We start from the raw sequence: 21035 nt of genomic DNA on the forward strand, positions 1-21035 counted from the left end.
ATAAATTATTCCGATGTATTATCTGTTCTCAATTGAATTGTATAATGGTATTTTTGTTGAATATTAATTTCCCTCTGTTAGTTGATTAATAAATATTCATTTTTTTTATCATTTTATTTTTTTTGAAATTGTCTCATCCTGTCCGCCCTATTTTTTTAAATTTCATCCTAGCCCCCACACTAACATAAAAAAAATGGTAGCTCCATAACACAATTTGTCTGTATCGATTTTGTATTTGATTATCGGTAGAACTTCATTTTTCCATGAATTAAATTTGGTTAGATTGTAACCTTTTTGGCACTATCGGCGTTCCATAGTTTTATTTTTCGTCAGCAACTCCTAGCAATAAGAATAAAATTCCCTTTTTACGGGACTATTTAATGTATGTAATGTATATACTGTAGTCCAAATATAAAAAACAGAGCTGTTTTGTGTGTGATTTCTGGTTTAGAAACCTCGGCAAACCGAAATGAGCTCATTTCTGCCGCGTACTACATTTTGACGTTTCCCGTGTAGGCCCTATCTACGCCTTTTAAAAACATCCAAAATACCTTACATGGTAGCCTTAACTCTTAAGAATGTTAAGTACGTATAAAACTTTTATATATAAGTTTTATATTAACTTACCAGAATGAAAAGGATGGAACCTAGATGCGTCGTCTGCAGTTGACCATTACGAGTTGTCTCCCATATCGTCATTCTCAATCTACGGGCGCCATATCTTTCCATAATATTTGAAGTAAAATCTAGATTTTCGATTTTTCTCGATTTTTGATATGTTTTTTATACGTTATATTTCTCACGAATTCCACAAAAAACATTTTTGTTGCAATTAGTTTGAGGTATAACCATAGAATGACTGGACTATAAGGATATGGCTGTTGTTCCTAGTGATGATCAAGTACAATGTACGACCTCGGACATGAGTGGCTCCTGTCACTTGCTTCGGTGTGCCATGGTCCTCCAGAATTCTGTGAAACCTACACGCATCGATGTTGTTTTAGTCATTCAGATGGCAATGATCAGTAATTCCTCAGGAAGGAGAACAAGATTGCCAAAAAAACATGACCACTCCTAAAAAAACAGAGTTTCGGAATGCCGGTGGACGATAAACCCAGCATAGTCTTACATTGTTGTTTAATGAACTAACCGTACATTCCAAAAGTTCAAAATGATTAAAATGAGTATCGAAAGAAATGTTCTCTTTTTTTTTACACACAATCTTTTAAACAAAATTAAGTTTTCAAATATGGGGCGTAAAGGGCTGTCGAAAAGACCTTCCTTTAGGTCTACTTGTACTTGTTTTGTTTCATTGACAGGGTTCAGTATTCAAAATCTAATTTATAATGTGCTTTTGCACTGAAACGGTTTTCAAAGGCATGATTGATTGGAGAATTAATTTTGAAAGCCTTCACGTTTTTTTTGTCTGTTGTAGAAGTGATGTGTACATTTGTAACTAGTAAGCAAAGCCTAGAAAACACCCACGATAACTCTGATGCCAATTAATCCGAAAGTCATATGATAAAAAGCCTGAAACCAAAATTCACGTTGAAGTCGATTTTGAAATATATTAAATAAATTGAATATTGAAAAAATTAGGGCATTTAGATTCAGGGCTCCCTCTTTACTATTGTGATATGTCTATTGTTTGTCTGCAATTCCTATATAACCTACTCAAAAACAAGAATAAAACTCCTCTTTATAGAGTAACAAAAGGAAAGCTGTCAACGTAACAGCAAACAAAAGGATAACTAAGTTCAACAGCTGGTCAGGTTTTTTTTAAATAAACTATTAAACATCAAAATCCAAGTAATATGCATATTTCTGATATATGTACAATTGGTTTGCAACTTACCGTCCTATCATGAGGAGGGGGATGTAGGAGGAGTTATCGGTACAATATGGGTGCCCTTTTGGTAGCCGCTTTCTCACCCGCCATTTGCACCATTTCAATAACCAAACTGATCAATCAATGAAATCAGCAATACAGAAATAATCTTAAACATGTACGAGGGTTTATTTAAATTGTTTTATATTTGTGTAAAACGAAAAAGGACAAGAAAGTCTTTAACATGTCAAGTTGTGGGGCAGTCATTTCATACTGTTCCTTTTATTTATGAAAACAAAACGGAACATTTTCTAATTCTAAATATGTCAAATCATCAAAATTCATATTGGTAAGGTAGGGTTTAAACAAACGGCTCAACAAGCGCAATATTTACTGTGTATTTATTTGTATAGATACTCATCACTTATTCAACATCACAGAAAGATTGACAAATGCTTGACCTCAATTCAAAGACCTTTTTGTAAAAATATTAAATTGTTATATATTAACTAGGAGTGGTCTTTCCGTCAGCACCAGATTAAACTAGTAAGTGACAATTATTTCAAGGTCGTGACGAATTGTCCAGGGATTGTTGAATTATAGTAAAACGTTTTGATTGGTTGTTTGTTTGAAGCGCACTTATCTTTGAAAATACTCTCATTGATCATTACATCCTATAATGCATTTCATCAATAAAACGTTTCAACCGGGATTGGTTTATTGGGGGTTATTCTTATAAAGCAGTCCTTGTATTCTTTTTAATTGTAAGTAAGCGCAACGCATTGCATTATCGGTCATCAAAGACTCCTTATCAACAAATAAAACAAGGAAGTTGAAATACTACTGGTAAACTTGGCGGTTTTAAAAATCGGCATATTGTTGCTCAGGATAAAAAATAGCTTTTGGTGAATTGAAGAAGATATGATAATTGATTGATTCTTTGCATTTATTTCAGATTAAGTTTAAGTTGAATTTCGTATATCAATGGTAAATACTTATTTAAAAGTTTTATTGAAAACTACTTGCTTAATACTAAACTGCTACATGTAAAACAAATGATATTTACTGCTTTGACCTTCACATTTGACATTTAATCTTAATGTTGATGTGAGGAAAAAACCATTGTCCAGAGTACATGTATATCTTCTTGTCAATTGGTCCGATCTGGCTATGCTTTTTTTACAGGGTGTCTGTGGTCAGAGAGTATGCAGTGACCTTGAATGATGTTTGATTGTCAAGATCATATCGAATCATACAAAAATCTTTCAAAGCCTATACATGTTTACTCTACTCTTAGCCCTATTTGGCTCATTTTTAACATAAACATATATTATTATTATTGGGATTTTTGTTTTGGATAATTTATGACCCAAAAAACCTTGTTCTGCTTACACTTATTTGCATAGTATTGCATTAAGACTACACCTATTGTACGGATACGGATCCCCCAACAGATTTCAAGAAAGGTTATCTTTGTTTTGCAGATCAATTGTACATATATCAGATGTGTGCATATTAATCTTGTTTTACAATAATGCGAAAATTGCCAGCTGTTAAACTTATTTTCTGCAAAATATTGTATATATACACCTCCGTTATATGTATATGTATTGTGTATTAATTTAGGGTTAAAAATTGATTATTGATACTCTGTTCACACTAAAGGAAAAAATATGTTTGCTGTCACATTGTTTTGTTTCTTTCAAGTTTGTTGGGGGTTTTTCCCAAAGTTGTAGATGATTATTATATGTTCCTATTAAACTTGATTTAGGGAAAATGCTCAAAAAGAATGTGCATACTGCACAATCCCATTCGATTTTGTTGATAAAAATATTGTTTAATTGATAATAATTTGTATTAAGTCTATAGTGGGTTTTTTTTTGTTCAAAACATGTACACACATAATTATTGTATAGTGACTAAGGACGTAAAACCAAAAGAAATGTAAACAAATAATTTTTTTTAAATTGCAAGATTTACATCTTAGAAAGTTGTCACGAAAGCTCAAAGTAAATTGAATCTATTAATTACCAGGTTACATAATTTTATATTTTATAATGTGTAAAGCTTTTTTGTACGTGTATAATTTGATTTTCGAGCAAAAGTTAACTAAAATGTTAAACTATTATTATTATCATTGATATAACTTTCCAATTTGCCTATCTAAGGTTTTAAATGGATAAACAAGAAGTATTGTTCAGTGAGACAATAACAATGTAACTTTTAAACGTTGTTTGAATAGGCCGTAAATAGTAAAGGGGTCCTTATACAAAGCATTCATATATAGCACAACAGATGTTTGTTTATGTCTTTCAGATGAACTAAAGTGTTTTAAACAGGAAGATAACTGCTGCCCAAGAGCAGTCTATCCCCTATTTCAACAAGTACATGTGACAAACTACATTTCGCTGCTTTACTGACCAGTATTTCAGGATATTAAAGTAAGTATAATTTATTTTACTTTTCACTTACAAAAATAGTGAACGTGGTTTTGTGAAGAATATATCTTTTAAAGTCTGCTTTAGGCATTTACTTTTACACGTTTTCTAATAAAGCGTGAAAAATAACGATTTTAATGGTATATTCAAATATATTAATAAAAAGGTTATGTATATTATATCTTCCATGAGGTCAAACATTTCACCACATGGTTTACCGACCAAATAAAAACTGTGAGACTGATTTGCTCTTTTGTGAAGTTGATACAGGTAGAGCAATGAATCTACTTCTTGACTATATTTTATACTTTTTATCTGACTTATCGAATGGTTTTATTATAAATACAAAAACAGGGACAAATTAAGTTTTTATTTATATGCATTTCATCACGTTCATATCGAATTTCAACTAACTAACAACTGAGTAACTCGAGACCAGATGTACAATGTACCCAGTTAATGTAATGTTTAGGTGATTCGAAACTGAGCGAAAACGATCCGCAACTTTTTTTTATTCCTATTCAATTGAATTTAAGTTTTTTAGAATATACTTTTAATAAATGTCTGTAATAGCTTCAATATAATAATATACGTATTAGTATATGTAATTCATCTACTAGTAAGAAACAAGTCACAAGAACTTGATAATTGATTATATCGAAATTTTTCTTTCCTTTATCTTTGTAACCGTCTCTGCCTTGCCTGTGCACGTGCAGTTTTCTAAAGCAGCGCTATAAACGGCAAAATCATAAATGGAAATCTGAAAAACTGCTCTTTTGAAACCTTAGTGATAATGCAAAGCAAGAAAGTTTATAAAGTTAAACAGACATATGACTTAACTGTTTAAACTTTTAATAACCGATAAAAACTTTCATTATGTATTAGATTAGTCGTAACAGCGTTCACCCTTGGCATGGGCGAGAGCGAAAATTCCATTTTAAATCATGATTTATTAGGAAAAAGTGTAAATGATAAGGGTCACAGCGTGAAATATTTATCATTTCTTTTCAAGTCAGGTGATCATAATGGAGTCCGTAGAGTCCCGGCCAAAGCTATTAATTACCGGCTGGTCCTTTGTGATGGGAGCAGGGATGTTAAATGTAATAGCTATTGGAACACCATATTGGATCTATTCGTCAGCTATTTTGCGTGTTAATTATGCTGGACTGTGGGTATTTTGTACAAAATACTATCTGAATGCTGTTGCCGGATGTGTCGAGTTAGGTTAGTTTTTCAATTACACTTTCGCTATCCAAATTATTGTTCAACGCGTAAAACAATTGAATTAGAATGTCTACCACTCGCAACATATATTTTATTAGAGTGTTGTATAAAAGCTGCTGATATCCGATGGGAGAAAACATCATACATGTACATGTACTTGTACACGAAAAACCAATGTTCTTAATATCAATTACTAGTGTTCGTTGTTCTTCATGTATTCATCTAGATCTATTTTTTTTCCTATAACAGATTCTGATTTTGGATGGGTAAAGTCAATAAGAGCAATGATGATTTTATCCGTGATGTTCTTTGGAGCAGGCTTTGTATCTTTCACTCTAAAAATATGGGTTTTAAAGACCCGAAAGGAGTTCGAATATTTGGGCATCGCATCAACATTCGCAGGAGGTTTGAATAAAAACTTTTTCGAGTAATGAGTTAAATGACTTGTCATATTTTCAAATTTGCCGCCCTCAAATGGTTGCATTAAAAAATGATCGCCGAGAAACAAAATCATGGTAAAAGAATAAAAGGCTTATATCGAAATGTGCTGTGTTACAAGTTTTGGAATATGTAAGACTTTATATTTTGACGTTAGCAAAGTTAATGTTTGCTTTAATAAGAGAGATATTTGAACCAATATAGTTTAAAATAAATTACCTTCACTTATATTATGAAAACTTGCATCTAGTTACATGTGCATTTGTTAATATCAACAAAATAATGGGATCCATTTTGATTAATATTAACGTTTATATTGGTAAGTTGATACACACTTTTTTTTTATTTACAGCAGTCTTTACCCTTGTTGCGGTTTCCAGATTCGCCGACATGAAAGAGATGAAGATCAACAGCGATTACTCTCTGAGCTTTTCGTTTGTCTTCAGCATCCTTGGAATGATTTTGGCTTTAGTCGCCTGTGGTTTGGTGGTTATTCACATTCGAAAGAGCAGTCAACCAGCGACCTCTAGTGATTTCACATAAACCATGAGAACCCTTTTATTCATGATCAGTTTTCAATGTTATCGGCACATACCAAATTATAATTGCTTAATACTGTTATCCTGCAATTGCCTTATATTTTTTTTATTATAAAATGCATTTAATTAGGATGGATTTGAAGAGTTTGTGTTGCCGTGTCACCCTTGTTAAAAACGTGGTACCGGTTTTTTTTTTCAAATGGTTTAGAGAATATTATTTCATGTTTTAGTTTTATATATTTTTTTATAACGAATACATTTTTAAAATTATGATTGATTCAAATAGAAATGAGATTTTCAAGTGAGTTGATAGCTGTAAAATTTAAGACATCATTTGACATATTGAACGTTTTGTATTTTAATAGTTAACGTTTTACCATTTTAATTGTCACCAATGCCAATGGCAATTCTGTACATTATTATTATATTTCCTTGCTTGTTTAGCGCTGAATTTCATATTCCTTGGAAGCGTTTAATATTTAAACCCTGTCTTCAATGTTTTATTCAAGGCTTTTGCTTATTACGAATCTTTTTCAATAAACAAACAGAATATCAGTGAAAAGATGTCAGTTTTATTATACAACGGTCCTTTTAATTCAACGATAATCATGTGTATTAGGTGTTCGTAATGCAATAAGTTACTTAGTTGTGCTTGAACTCTTCCGCATATTTTTACAAAAAAATTTATATGAATATCAGTCACTGTCCTTTTTGGCTTCTCGGTCAAGAAGTTTGAGCTAGAGACGGTTTTTGTTGAATATATATTGCAAAATAGAAATTACCCCATCAAACATAGTGTATCTGTAATCAAAATGCTATATATATATATATATATATATATATATATATATATATATATATATATATACATTCACTTTCTTTCCTCTTATTAAATTGCATTGATAGATTTGAGTGATATTTACGTATAACATAGAAGACCCAATCACCAAATCTGGTGCGGATGAATACATTCAGTCTTCCTTCAGAACATAACTGACTCTCCTCCCGACTTCAAACCGGATCACGAACTGATATTATACTTGGGCTAATTAATATTTCATGAATGTAAATATTTTTAAAGATTTATATGAATTTAATTGATTAATTTTTAGTATATACCTAAAATAAATTCATCAAATTACAGAATGAAAATAAAATTGTGTAATTAGAATTTAAAACGCTGTGCACTATTTTTGTCAGCATAATTTGGCTGTTTCAATGGCTCTTCCGTTAATTTCGCATTACTCGTTGAATAAGGCCGAATTTTTTTTTTAATAAATCATATTTGCGGAAAGAGAACAAATGTTAAAAAACGTAAATATAAGCATTGAATCATTATTTTTTGAAAGATGTGGTCTCATAACTGCAACGGTTTGTGCATATATATATAAATATATAACGATACTTTCAGAACAAACCCAGATCAAGCAGCAGCATATGTCATTGCATGTGTGGTGCTCCACAACATCGGAATTGAGCGGGGAGACATAATGTATAACAGACAAGATGTAGATGCTACACCTTATAACCCTACAGACCACCACGTGGCATTTAACGGTGCAGAGGGCAGTCATATGCAGGACTTCATAGCCCAGAAATATTTTGGCTAAAGAGACATGTACATACAATAGCTCAGTTATTTCATTTTATGAATTATTTACCTGTACTTCCTAATAATTAGAATTATATTCAAGGGAAAATTTTATAGTTTATTAAAAATTTATATGTGTTTTCAGAAAGACGCCCAAGTGAAGAGAGAGATAGGAGAAGCACCAAGTTTTTTTTTCACCAATAAAATCAGCTATTCGATTTCTCCTCGTAGTTCGTGTCCGATTTGTTTTTACCTAAGTGCTCACATGGTAATCAGAATTTGACGATAATAGGCATGGTAGTAATGGTTGCAGAATGCGGTGTGATCGGGCAAATCTTGATTCAATTTCAGCGCTAAATATTTTGATGATCAGCTTTGAACCCGTGACTTCGAATTTAGTACTGTTTGTTTGAATACATGAAATCTTTTGTCCGTTTAAATTTGGGGGCGAAAAAAAACCCACAAAAACTTGCAGACATGAGAGTACATCTCAGAGATATGTGGTAGGTAGAGAAACATGTCATGTACTAATTAATTCTCTCATTATTTAGATAGTTAAAAACGCTGACAATTGAAATAGATTTTAAATTCTATCAATTGAGGCAATTCAAGCAAATAAGAAAACAGAAGCGAATAATTCTGAAAATACACGAAAGTATACATTATGTCATCTAAAACTGTGATGGAATAATTATTCATTAAGAGAAATTAATAGTTAACTGCTTAAAAGAAAAGTTTTCTATATACAGACCTTCCCGTTTGTAGGACACTACGTCAGGGGTTCCGAATCCACTTGTGGCCCACGAGTGAACTCGGGATCCCTGATGTTGTGATGATGAGAAGCATGGCTATATGCAAGTTATGTCTAGCAGACATTCAGGAAACTCTGCATTAAGTTTGCAAATCTCAAATGGCTTTTTGATTACAATGAAGTCAATTTCAGTTTGCAATTTTTTCTCCTCTTTTTCTAGTTTCCTTTGTTCTAGTAGAAGTTTCTTTATTTCTTCTGATAGTTTCTCGTTTTCCAGTGTCAGATTCTGGATTTCCATTTCTTCAAGACGTTCTCTTTGTGGCATCTTTCTCTTCTTTGTCTCCATTGTTGAACGTTTTTCTAAATATTTAGATATCAAAATGTCGTGTTGATATATATATACATTTTTTAAAAATTATTGCTTAAATTCATACGTGTATTTTAAAAATTGCAAAAATTGATCGTGACCAATCTTCCTTCTTATCGGCAAACCTACCATTGGATGAACTTAAGGCATCACCACTTGCCTCAACAGTCGGGCAATCCTCCATTGCAACTATACTATGGCAAATCTCTTGAGGTTGTTTGGTATATAGTAATGGTTCTAGAAGTTAGTACAGAACTATTAGTAAAGTATCTCTTACAAATTAAAAAAAAAGAGCCTGAATAAGACGAAGCCGTAACTATTCTAATTAATGAAATGAACATTTTGTACCATCTGTATCAATTCCACCGACCAAGCCGACAATTGTGGGACGGGTATCCATCGCTTGATACAGGGCCTCCTCTGCTTGTGTCAGTGGTGCCGGTGGTTGACCACCCCCTGTCTTAGGGCGGCGTATTCCATCGATTTTATCTTTAGCTTTTAATCATATAGAAAAGTCAGTGTTAAATATTATTTGTATATTATTGACTTAATGTTCAATTGAATTAAGATGAATGTGCATGAGCATTTATATATTTACCTCTTTGTTTAATGTTATCGTATTTTTTGGAAATTGAGTCCGATGTTCGTTAATTTCTGAATTGTCTACATAAAAAAGAAAGACGCTTCTAGAATAAACTAACTTTAGACCAGTCGGACTAAATAATGATGTTTCAATCGGAATAACACGTCGATTGAAGTATATTATTCATTTAAAGATTGATTTAGTTCTAATTAGGTATACAATAATAAATCAAATTTACTTGACAACAACGAAGGAAAAATTTAATTTTTACTATGCAGAAAAGTTTTCAGCACCATAAAACTTAAAAATTATGCATGGATGTTTTTTTATGTGGGGCTGAAATACACAGGAAACATATTTTTATGCACACCTGCTATTTCAAACGGAGATAATGATGAAACTCGTCTGCAAAACAACAACCATGTTTTGGGTAAGTTAAAAGCGATGCTTTTGAATACTTACGAATTGAGTCTGTCAGTGATGGACTGTCAAGTCTCTTCTTTAATTTTGCCATGTTTTCCCTTAGCCCCTGCCCCTTTCATTTTCCCAAACAACTTATCCTCATACTTTAAAACCTCCTCTATAAGGATAATTTGTTCCTCAGAGGACCAGTTGGCCCCCCCTTTTCCTCTTCGCTGCAGATATTAAACTTTCAATATCGTTTTCGGCCATATTTAATCAAAACAACACACAGACGACAACTTTTATTACATGTACATAAAAAACACTACGTAAAAAATCCGCGAAATAACGCGTTTTTATTCGCGCAACTCAGACAACTGAGTTGAGTGTAAATTTTAAGCCTCAAACGACGGGGCCTGATTGGTCTGTCCGTCAAAGATCACTTGCCCGGAGCATATCTTCTTTCCCCTTGCCTCAATCTGGGTGATACTTTATCTACATGGTGCTTTTGGGTAAAGGGTTTGCAGTGACTTTGAACCATGTTTCTATGTCTACGGTAAAGGGCATAGCAGAATTTTCATTATTCTTGTCCAGGGCATATCTTTCAATATGGCTCATTTCCCTCCAAGAGAGTCTATGGTCATAGGATGAGCAGTGACCTTGAATGGAGTTGGTAGGTCAACGGTTAATGTCATATCACACCACGCAAAAACGCTTTGTTTAGGGCATATGTATTTTCCCCTTGGCCTTATTTGGCTCATGTTTTACATAAACAGAGCTTTTGAGTATAAGTTGTTTAGTAACTTGAACCATTTTCCACGGTCAAATGTGAATGTCATAGCAGAATTATAGTAACAGTCCTCGTATGGATATATCTTCACCCCCTCTGCTCCAGTCTAATTCACCAACATGGTGCCTTTAATCAGAGTGTATGCACTGACGTTTAATTACGTATGTAGGCCAAGTGTCAAATCGGATCACACGAAACACTTTTTTAAGGACTACGTTTACTCAGAATGAAAAAAAACCCACTGATGATCATGAAAAACGATCTATTGTGTGTTAGAGACCTTTAATAGTAGTGTTATTTTCACTTTCATAAAAGTAGGTCAATGGCATTCTTTTTGAGTTTCTGGCCATTGAATATATTTCTGAAAATTTAAGAAAAATCCCTGTATATATTAAACTACGATTGAGATTTTCTTACTTACATGTACCAATGTTTGCTTCAAATTAACAAAAATATGATGGTAATGCTAAAACATTTATAGTATTAAACTTAGAATATTGACCTTACTCTGCTGGCATAAAATTTATATGGGGTCAATGATCAAAATTTTGAAATATGACGTCTTTTATCGTTGTTTTTTTTTTTTTAGCTTTTTAAATTTAAATTTGCAATACGATTATCTAAATGAAAAAGTAAGATAAAACGAACAAAAAATATGCAAAATTATGTTGACTTACAAATGAAATCTTAACTTTAGATATTGTAGTACAGTCATTTCATGCATATCTTTAACATATTAATACTATTCTATGGTGTGCAATTTAAATGATATGCTATGAAATTTCAATGCAATGCTATGAGATTTGTATACTATGCAAGGAGAAATCAAAATAAGAGGGTTAATGATATGCTATGATATGCAATGAGATTTGAAAAAAAAACACCTACATACACAGACGAGTTCCAAACATTTAAAAATAAAATGATAAGAAGCCAAAGTTTACCACTAATCTGCAATGTGAACATTCATTCTTTTTAATAAAATTATTTTAAACCGAGTTAAAATCATGTTGTATGCTATGCTAAGGTACACGTATGCATTTGTATGATATGACGAATGAGAATCTATGAGATTGTATGCTATGGTATGTGATTTTAATGTTATGCTATGATATTCCAATGCTATGATATGAGATTTTAATGTTATGCTATGGTATATGTTGGAAAAGATATGCTTGAATTCAATAGTAGTAAACCTATTACTTCTTTTCAAGGTAAAATTAGGAATAATTATCGTTCCTGAAAAAAGTGGGGGGCTAAACCCTCTATGATGCTATGTTCCTTATGGTTAGGTCTAACTTTGCAAAAAAAAGTAGGGGGGGGGGGCTAGGCCCTAGCCTAGCCTAGCCCCCCCCCTCCCCGGTTTTGACGCGTATGCAAATGGATATTAATGCATAATCTCGCGTGTTTAAGTTTCATACATTTCATACCACTTGGCTGTAAACCTTAGACATTGATTGGATTTGTAAACATTAATAAACAGATTATTATTGTATTCTACGTCTATATGGATAAATTATGTAAGCATAAAACGGGGAAGTTTAATGGGGATACCCTCACCACTAGATTGTTTTTAATAGAAATTATATTGAAAGTTGACGTAAATAACCAAATTTAGAGAGAGATATACTAAATACCCATCCACTGGTTTGAAATAAATACAATAGAAAAGAAGTTTATTATTTCAATTTTAAAAAAATAAGATAAGGTAAAAATTCGGACAAAGTATAAACAAAGAATGAACAAAAAATATGGCTTACATATAAAGCATTATATCGTAATAATGTGTAAAGTATTAATTCCCGCGCTTGCGCGGGTTATCATCTAGCTGTAAAAATAAAAGCAGAAAACGTACTTGACTAAAATCGTGACCATGCCCCTTTTACATGGCGTACGTTTACTGACCCAAGATTGTGCCTCGTTGGTCATAATGATTTTATAGTTCTGTAAAAAATACACATGTATAGATGGTTGTCCGCATATATATGCTGTAATTAATTATTTGTTCATTATACTCTGTCCCGAGTTTTTGCTTCCACCACTTTTTGCTTGATATTTCAATAATAGTAAATACCTTTGTGCCCAAACTACGTTCATCCACCAATATGAAAAATGTCCAGATTATCTGTTTTGAAACGCCCCCTCTACCGCTTCAGGTTTTAATACACATCCCGAAATTGAAAGTCTACGGAGATTTTGCATTGCAACAGACATTATTAAGCCCGGATGATAATGTTAAAAAAATGCGCGATGTATTCCGAGTGTATTCCGAATGGAGAGAAGATGTAAACATTCCCCATTATAAATCTCCGTAAGGAATCTGTTTTCGTTCCTGTGAATTTTTCTGAGTGGAAAGGGATAATTGTTCAATGAAGATATCTTGGATATATTCCCTTTTAACAATTTCAACTGTATTTCTTTCACAAGTATGTGTAATTTTATTAAAAGTCATCAAAAAGCGATGGAAGCAATATCTTGGGACACACTATAGAACAAAACTGGTGTTATTCATTTTGTTTTAAAAAAACGGCATACAGACATTTTGTAAAATAAATAAATACTCTTACTAGGTAATACTGACTGCACGTTAAGCTCTCCATACAGATCACGTTATCTCAGTATCTTTTGTGTCATTACCCAAACACTTGTAGTCAAGAGATCGGTGACCCGATTTTCAGTGTCCTCAAATAAACCTGTTTAATCATTCACACTCTCCAAATCCTATTATTGTTTGTATGATGCATCTACATACTCAGTAGAATGAAAGAAGGGTTAATCAAAGCTTAGAAATGCCTTCTCTCTCTTTTTTTTTATTTAAATTTCAATACGATTGCCAAAGTATTTCCTCTATTTTCTGTAAAAAATTTTGAATAATTTGAAACAAGTTATGAGTGGCATAGTTATATAATCTACCATGTTAAATATCAAAATTTTAATGTTCTTTGATCTCTAACATTAATAACAAAGAGGACTATAAAGAGGTTTGTGTAAAATGATGACGGCGAGGCAGAGGCATTTCTTTGACTAACTAACACCCTGAGTCGTTCTTTAAGATTCTGCCACCCTTTCAACTTTGTGTTATGAATTTCTTGCGAGTTTTGAGCCAGAAAGCTAAAACTTTGAGGTACATGTATTCGCGCGCATGCTCTGTTGGAAAATTTACCAATTTTCCTGTCTGCTTTAACATAAATTACTACATGTTAATAAGGAGAAATAATCATTTCCCCAACATACCTCTTTGCAGTGTGAGTTCCATGCTCAATGATTGCCTTGAACGAAAATTTTGGTTGATTTAAACCAAGACTATGATACTTCTTAAAATTTCCTGCATTGTTTACAGTTAACAACACGTCGTAAATTGGACACCTGACATCTACATTTACATAGCTACACTCATTGAGCATTTGTCTGGCGCCGTTTATATTTTGCAATATCATGTGACGTCTACGTTGCGGTTGAAAGTTGCATGGTCCAAATATTTACTAATTTCATTATCAAGTTATTTTTATACAAAACCTTTATATTAGAAAGTGCCCATGAAGACCAACAGAATCAGTCTCCTCTTAAATGTTAGAAATATTCAAGGTTATATTAATTAAATCACTTCTTGATAAAAGCACACACACAAAAAACAACCGCAAATGCATCATGAACGAGTTTATAAAAGTAAACCGTTTGTTTTAGTTGCCCTAATGATAGATTTATTCAATCTGCATAAAAGTAATATGTATCGATTGTAGGCAGAACAACCTGAGAAGTTTTTGTGAACAAAATGTACACAGGTTTATTTTTGAACTGCAAAAACATTGCGACATTACAAATACGTAATACAGCCATACCCGTCTTGATGTCAGGGGTGAATTTTAGTATGAGGCGAAATAAAGATGTACCCTTTTATTTGAGTTTAGTTTGTTAACAAATTTTGTACATCAATTTTTAAATAAAAAGGCTTATTTGACTAGAAAAACTGCTTCAATGTCAAATAATTATCCATATTCGTAGCATAACAATCGTTTAAAGCATACACAAAAGTTATTTAAAATCGGACCAAGCATTAATGTAAGATCATTTGAAGCGCTTCCTAACAGTCACTATATTCTGGAACTGATTTTTCTTAAATAAAAGGTGAACTACGAAGTTCATCAGTTTGCCTTAGTCGTGTTACATGTATGATAAACTTTATGTATTTTGAATAATGTCTGCAATATACAAAAGATGAATAAGACCACTTAAAAATCATTTTTATGTCGCAATAACGAAAAAAGATACCGTTATTCCTAGAAAAATTCTAGTAATTACGAGATAAGTATCTCGTAAGAAGGAGAAAAGATCGCGTAATTACCAAAACTCTTATTAGGATTTAATTATCTCATAATTACAAAAAAATATCTCGTTATAATAAGAAAAGATCTCGAAATTACAAGAAAAACATCTCTTAATTTCGAGAAAAAATTTAGTTATTATGAGATGTTTCGTATTTACGAAGTAAGATCTCGTTATACACAGACACACACACGCATATATAAATATATACATAATATGCATATGCCGTCATCTTAAATCTCAAAAACAGAAATGTGTGAAGAGGACGTTGACTTGTATAATAAACTTTACAAAATTAAACACATATTTGAACAGTGTTTAAGCGTTTTATCATTAGATTAAACTATGTGTCCATATTTGTTCTAACCAAGGGTTTCCAACCCCTGATCAAGACGTAGTGAATTTCACAATTTAGGTATATGTACATGTGAATGGTTTCATGGACATCATAATCATGCATTCCGTTTATCCACCCCCCTGCTTTGGAGAAAGAGAAGCAGATTTTATTCTACATTTTCACAATCTGTCCATATCCTTTCCAATAGGACCTGAAAGCCTGAGCCAGGGAAAATACATTTTACAAAGTTGGAAGAATGCCTCATGGACATTATGGCAATGGATTTAGTTTTTTAAAAGAAATATGGGAGAATATAAATAGAATTTTAAAGATTTTACACATATTCAATCGATGTTTATTTAGGTCGTTTTTAGAGCCCGAACCCTTGAACAAAAGGCCATGAATATCTAAATTGTTGTAGAGCATTAAATGAATACTACTAATGATATTAGTTATTTTCGCACGTGTTTGGTAGTTGGGAAGAACAATTATGGTGTTTTTTTTCTATTTGAATTAATATGCCCTTTTTGCTTACATGTATTTACATGTAGCCCTGTGGTTGGTATGGTCATAAATATTACAAATTATTCCTATTATATTTCCTAGAGATTCTTGAATACAAATGTGTTAATATTTGCTTTGTATGTTTCGAGAAGTTCAAAATTTAAATTTGTTAACGAACGACGCACGATAAAAGATCGCAATGAGCGTTTTCTCCTGGAACTCGAGTTTTCACTCTAGATACCAACCTCTTGATGCGCACGCACACATTAATTAACTCTATGTACTCTCCAAAATGGAGGGTGTCAATAAATACCATTATGCACGGTAAATTAGAAATGTCGAATGAAAATGCGATGCGTATGTACTTTTCCATGAATTTTTCCTCAAGAAACAAGAAAACGCTCAATATGCCATAATTGGAAGAAAGGTGTGTTGTGGTAATATCAGGCATATTATTTTTTTGTATTTGTATCAAGTCATTTTACCCAATGACTACAGTTTAGAATTGAATGTGCAATACGTACAACGCTTTATCATAGATCTGTTTATGTATATAATGTTAATTAAAACACATGTTTACCAAACGACAAAGGCTATTATTTTCACACATCATAAAATGTTACCAGATTTACGCAGCTTTTTTTTTCTTGACTATTTTGATAAGTATATGCGTATTATTTATACTTTTCAAACGTAAATCTAACCGTTGAGATAACTCAAGTAAATATCAGAAGCTCTTTAACCTTACACTTCACCTATATATCAGTACACTGCAGTCAAATTTTAAATCCCACTTGTAAGTGCGTTAGTACTCTTTTGTCGAAAGAGATTAATAAACCCCATCATCAAATAAATACATGCATCATTCGTAGGATGCTTATCCACAGTTTGCTAAGCCATTGACCTCCTTGTTGGGTATAAAGCATATGACATTCTGAAAATTTTTATTCATCTTGATTCTACAGAGAAATTTTATACATTGAAGGTAAACGTAAACTATACAACAATTAATTTATAGTTAAATAGTAAATATTTAAAATAGATTTTACCATATTAGGTTAACATATCTTAATATAATCTAAAGAAATTATTTTAACACAGAAAAATGTTTAGTTTAAACACTCCCCCTGGATATAGAATCATATATCGGATAATATCTTTTGTACCGCATGCGTGGAAGTTATCTACTGTGTAATAAAAGAATACTTTTTATCATACCAAATGTTAGAATTTTTAGACATGGTTACGATATTTAAGTATATAGAATGATTGCTCGATCTTGTTTAAATAATGAAGGTTTTTTTTTTTTATACAAACGGCTCGTAAATTTAATACACGTTGCTACCTTAAATACGTACGTATATGTATATTGGAAGTGTAATGATCCTTTTACATGTAAGTGTTTTGATTGTTATTTTGTACGTGTAATTAATATATTCCTCAAAGTAAATGTCAGGTAGCATGCTTAAAGGAATGTTTAAAAATTGACAAACAGAGGGGTTGATACCAAACCTCCATTTTCTGTGTGAGGAAGGGGTGTGGACGGCGGAAGGATAGTGTCTTTAATCAATGTCAACATTTGTTATTTTTATATACCTTGTAAGTTTTTATCATCACAAGGGCACATAAAGTTTACAAAATTGTTTTAATAACAAAATTGTAATATATCGTCCGTCAGAATAAGTTGATAATATCCCGATGCAGAGCATCTATAGTGGATTGTACAACAGCTTTAGAATCTGACAATTAATTCCGCAAGTGGTTTTCCATATAGCGTGTCACATGATCAGTTAGGAAAAACTACTGCGTAAAAAGTATAATCCACAAAAAATTCAATAATAACTTGAAGGTATGTGTTTTGAATTTGGTTAGTAGTTTTATGTATTTTACAGTTTAACTTTCAATTTAACTAGTTGCCAAAATTAGAATTTTTCAGTTTCTAAAATTTTCTTTGAAGGAAAAACAACAACGTAAAATTAGCATAATTAGAGTCAACAGCGCGAATTTAAAGATTTATATTTAGATTTCTTATAGAGAAAAGATTTTTGCAGTTTATTCCTGTGTTTGTTATATTATGAATTAAAATGTACACAACGGATGCAGTTGTGTGCGATTGAGGTTGTGGATGTGTCCGGGGGGAGGGGGGGGGGGTGTTAGGGGAAGGAGGAGCACATGACACATGCATGCATGTGGAATTCAGCTGGACTTAAATGTTGGTGGTATGGAAAAATCACTACGGGTAGACTTGATATAGAATAAAAGAATACAATTGACTGATAAAGGTCAGACATGAATGGTCCACTAGCATCGTAGACGATGTTTATAATCAATAGGACATTGACCGATTAATATTCTTTCTTTGTGTGCACATCGTGTTAGCACATTGTAACGATTCAGTTTATCTCTAAACCGAAAAATATGGACCCGTGTATAACATTACGACTTCTCTTAAAGATCGGTTGTATTTTTCGGCAAAGAAAACAAAGGATGTTGCGTTTTTAAATACGTAGTTATAAAACCCACTACAGTCATGGAGAAGTGACACATAATCACATGATCTAAATAAGCTTAAGGTTTCCAAGGTCAACGGCCCGGATACATCAATCGCCACTTTATGCCCTAATGAGACACAGGGACAAACAGCAAGTATTTAATCATGAAGAAAAGAAATACTATGTTTTTATCATGAATCATCGAAAATGATTTTTTTATGACATAAAAAAATGAAGTTTTCAGTTTTACATATTAATTGTCAAAAGCCCTAAATTAAAAAAATATATATGTGAATTTCGTTCCTTATGTACAACTGTATAGCAATTAAATCACCAATTGCATGGTTATTTTTCCATCGCAATACACCGTATAACCAACAGTGAATAACGGTCTTTTCGCGTATTTTTATGACAAAATATGTCCCACTGTATCTTGACTTTTGTAAAACATTTTGTTATTATATTCAAAGAAACTGTCACTCATATTTTATTGTCAATGAAATGCATCAAATATTTTTGACAGAATATTTATGTATGAAATACCCCAAAACGCATACTTTTGATAATGTATATGGTTGAAACATTTTATTTGTATTCAGGTTATTCATAATCATTAAACACTATGGCATGTGGCGGAAATTCCTGTTATTTTGGATTTGGATTGTTCCTGCTCATACTTGGACTTGTAATTGATGTAATAGGAGTGGCCTCCCCATACTGGATTTTAGCTGAAGTTGGAGGGGAAAAGGTTTATGGAGGATTGTGGAAAATTTGCACATCCGGATCAGTTGCTACATATTCATTTTCCGGGTGTACCGACTTTGATGAGGTCCCAGGTATAATAACCAAGCGAATTTACAATTCTGATTTTTGCAAAAAAAGTGTTTATACAGATTTTGTTGAATTCTATAAAGAATCATTTACTTATATCTTCAAATTTAATTAAAATATACTAACCATTTTGCTTATGTGCAATTTATATTAACCATTTGAATCAATTAACAGTACTATTAATGCATATTTTGCATATGTTGTGTTATTCATCTACTTATTAAATATAAAAGATAACATTTTGTTTGACTTAAGATTCAGGGCATGCTATATTTATGTTTAATATCAGCACGTGTCTGTACTATTTATTTGTTTCAATCTTTGTTTACATTCTTTCAAAGATTGGTTCAAAGCTGTACGAGGTTTCGGAGTCCTGGGAATTCTCCTTCTGCTAATAGCAGTCTTGACTGCGTTTCTTAGAATTTGTCTGAAGGACAGAGCATGCGTACTGGTCCTCGCCATTGTGTTTTCCTTTATGGCAGGTAAAAAATTTGTATTATAATTCAAAACTATAAATTAATTAATCAAATCCTAGTTTGAATGTACATGTAAATGATGTCGAAACACAATCAGTGCTGATGAACTGTCTACGGTTTTGTTTTAGCTGTGTGCAATGTCATATCTGTATCAGTCTTTGGAGAGAAATACTACGACATCGTCAAAGACAGCAGTGTTTTCAGCTTTCACTTTGCCTTCGTTTTCTGCATTCTTTCAATTGTCATTTCGGGAATCGCTGGAATATTCATGATAGTTGAGGTAGCAAAAAGATCTTCCTACACATCCATGACTGGACGATAAATCAGTTTCCTATGGAAAAAGACACGATGCGAGCATTTACAATTATTGATTTACTAGTGTTAGATTAACACATTTTATTCCTAGCATACTGAATGTCGTAACGAAAATGTGTATTCAGTGAATTTGGTGTACAAGACAACAACATCATTATATTTGTTTAAATATATTATAATCTGATGTACATGTTTGTCCGTGATTTATCATAAAAATGTTCAATCAAAATTTTTCTGTCATATTTATTATAATATAATGTAAAAGACACTGCTCGGTCGGTATTTTCTAATTCTTCTGATTTATAATTACTTGAGAGAGAGAAAGAGAAAGATAGAGAGAAAGTTCAGACTTCAAATGAACCTTGAAATGTAAACTTGGGTCCGTCTAAGTGCGCTATGGTACTCAGCCCTCTGGGTCTCTTGTTCAGTTTCAATTTGCTTACGAGAGTGTATAGGGTTTTATATACCAGACGTAAGATTTCGCCAAGATTGTATTGTTAGAAGAAATTAAAAAAAATATATTTCGGAATCCCCTTTGACAAAAATTTATGATAATATTTTTGTACATTGAATATAATTTACCATAATAATATAGGTTTTACAGACGCTCTTAAATTTAGTTTCCTAGCTTAACCTACAATGTTTATTTCTAGAAGATTTTCAAATATCTAAAAAGAAAATAGAATCTTACTGTCATAATTGCCCTCAAACACAATCGGGCGAATGTTACTTTTATAATATACACCAGGCAAGAAAAACCACTAAACTTTGCAGTATTTTCAGTAATTTAATCTGCCGTATTAATT

The 21035-nt window shown here is 32.2% G+C and overlaps 2 protein-coding genes, 1 long non-coding RNA gene and 1 pseudogene across 8 annotated transcripts; 3 read left to right on the forward strand and 1 right to left on the reverse strand.

The window, feature by feature from the left end:
• Nucleotides 1-4120: 4120 nt before the first annotated feature.
• Nucleotides 4121-7029, forward strand: LOC128187731 (epithelial membrane protein 3-like). 4 transcript variants are annotated; one of them, XM_052858263.1, is made up of 5 exons: nt 4226-4269; nt 4459-4536; nt 5279-5490; nt 5740-5895; nt 6281-7029. In XM_052858263.1, the coding sequence occupies exons 3-5, from the start codon at nt 5292-5294 to the stop codon at nt 6469-6471; spliced, it is 546 nt and encodes a 181-aa protein (XP_052714223.1). In that variant the 5' UTR covers nt 4226-4269; nt 4459-4536; nt 5279-5291; the 3' UTR covers nt 6472-7029. The 4 variants fall into 4 exon arrangements, with proteins under 4 accessions (XP_052714214.1, XP_052714242.1, XP_052714233.1 ...); XM_052858254.1 differs by lacking the exon at nt 4459-4536 and having other exon boundaries at nt 4121-4269; XM_052858282.1 differs by lacking the exon at nt 4459-4536 and having other exon boundaries at nt 4121-4269; nt 6284-7029.
• A 284-nt stretch (nt 7030-7313) lies between these two features.
• Nucleotides 7314-8282, forward strand: LOC128187747 (uncharacterized). Its single transcript, XR_008244083.1, has 3 exons — nt 7314-7532; nt 7879-8085; nt 8204-8282. It is a non-coding gene; the product is annotated as an uncharacterized LOC128187747 (long non-coding RNA).
• A 624-nt stretch (nt 8283-8906) lies between these two features.
• LOC128192143 (uncharacterized) lies at nt 8907-10431 on the reverse strand (annotated as a pseudogene).
• Nucleotides 10432-16964: 6533 nt separating this feature from the next.
• LOC128168771 (uncharacterized) lies at nt 16965-20498 on the forward strand. 3 transcript variants are annotated; one of them, XM_052834935.1, is made up of 4 exons: nt 16965-17100; nt 19207-19443; nt 19780-19920; nt 20043-20498. In XM_052834935.1, the coding sequence occupies exons 2-4, from the start codon at nt 19230-19232 to the stop codon at nt 20234-20236; spliced, it is 549 nt and encodes a 182-aa protein (XP_052690895.1). In that variant the 5' UTR covers nt 16965-17100; nt 19207-19229; the 3' UTR covers nt 20237-20498. The 3 variants fall into 3 exon arrangements, with proteins under 3 accessions (XP_052690895.1, XP_052690885.1, XP_052690903.1); XM_052834925.1 differs by lacking the exon at nt 16965-17100 and adding an exon at nt 17732-17964; XM_052834943.1 differs by lacking the exon at nt 16965-17100 and adding an exon at nt 18328-18761.
• The last annotated feature ends 537 nt before the right edge of the window (nt 20499-21035 follow it).

Source organism: Crassostrea angulata, chromosome 1 (genome assembly GCF_025612915.1).
Source record: "Crassostrea angulata isolate pt1a10 chromosome 1, ASM2561291v2, whole genome shotgun sequence".
Taxonomy (NCBI): Eukaryota; Metazoa; Mollusca; class Bivalvia; order Ostreida; family Ostreidae; genus Magallana; species Magallana angulata.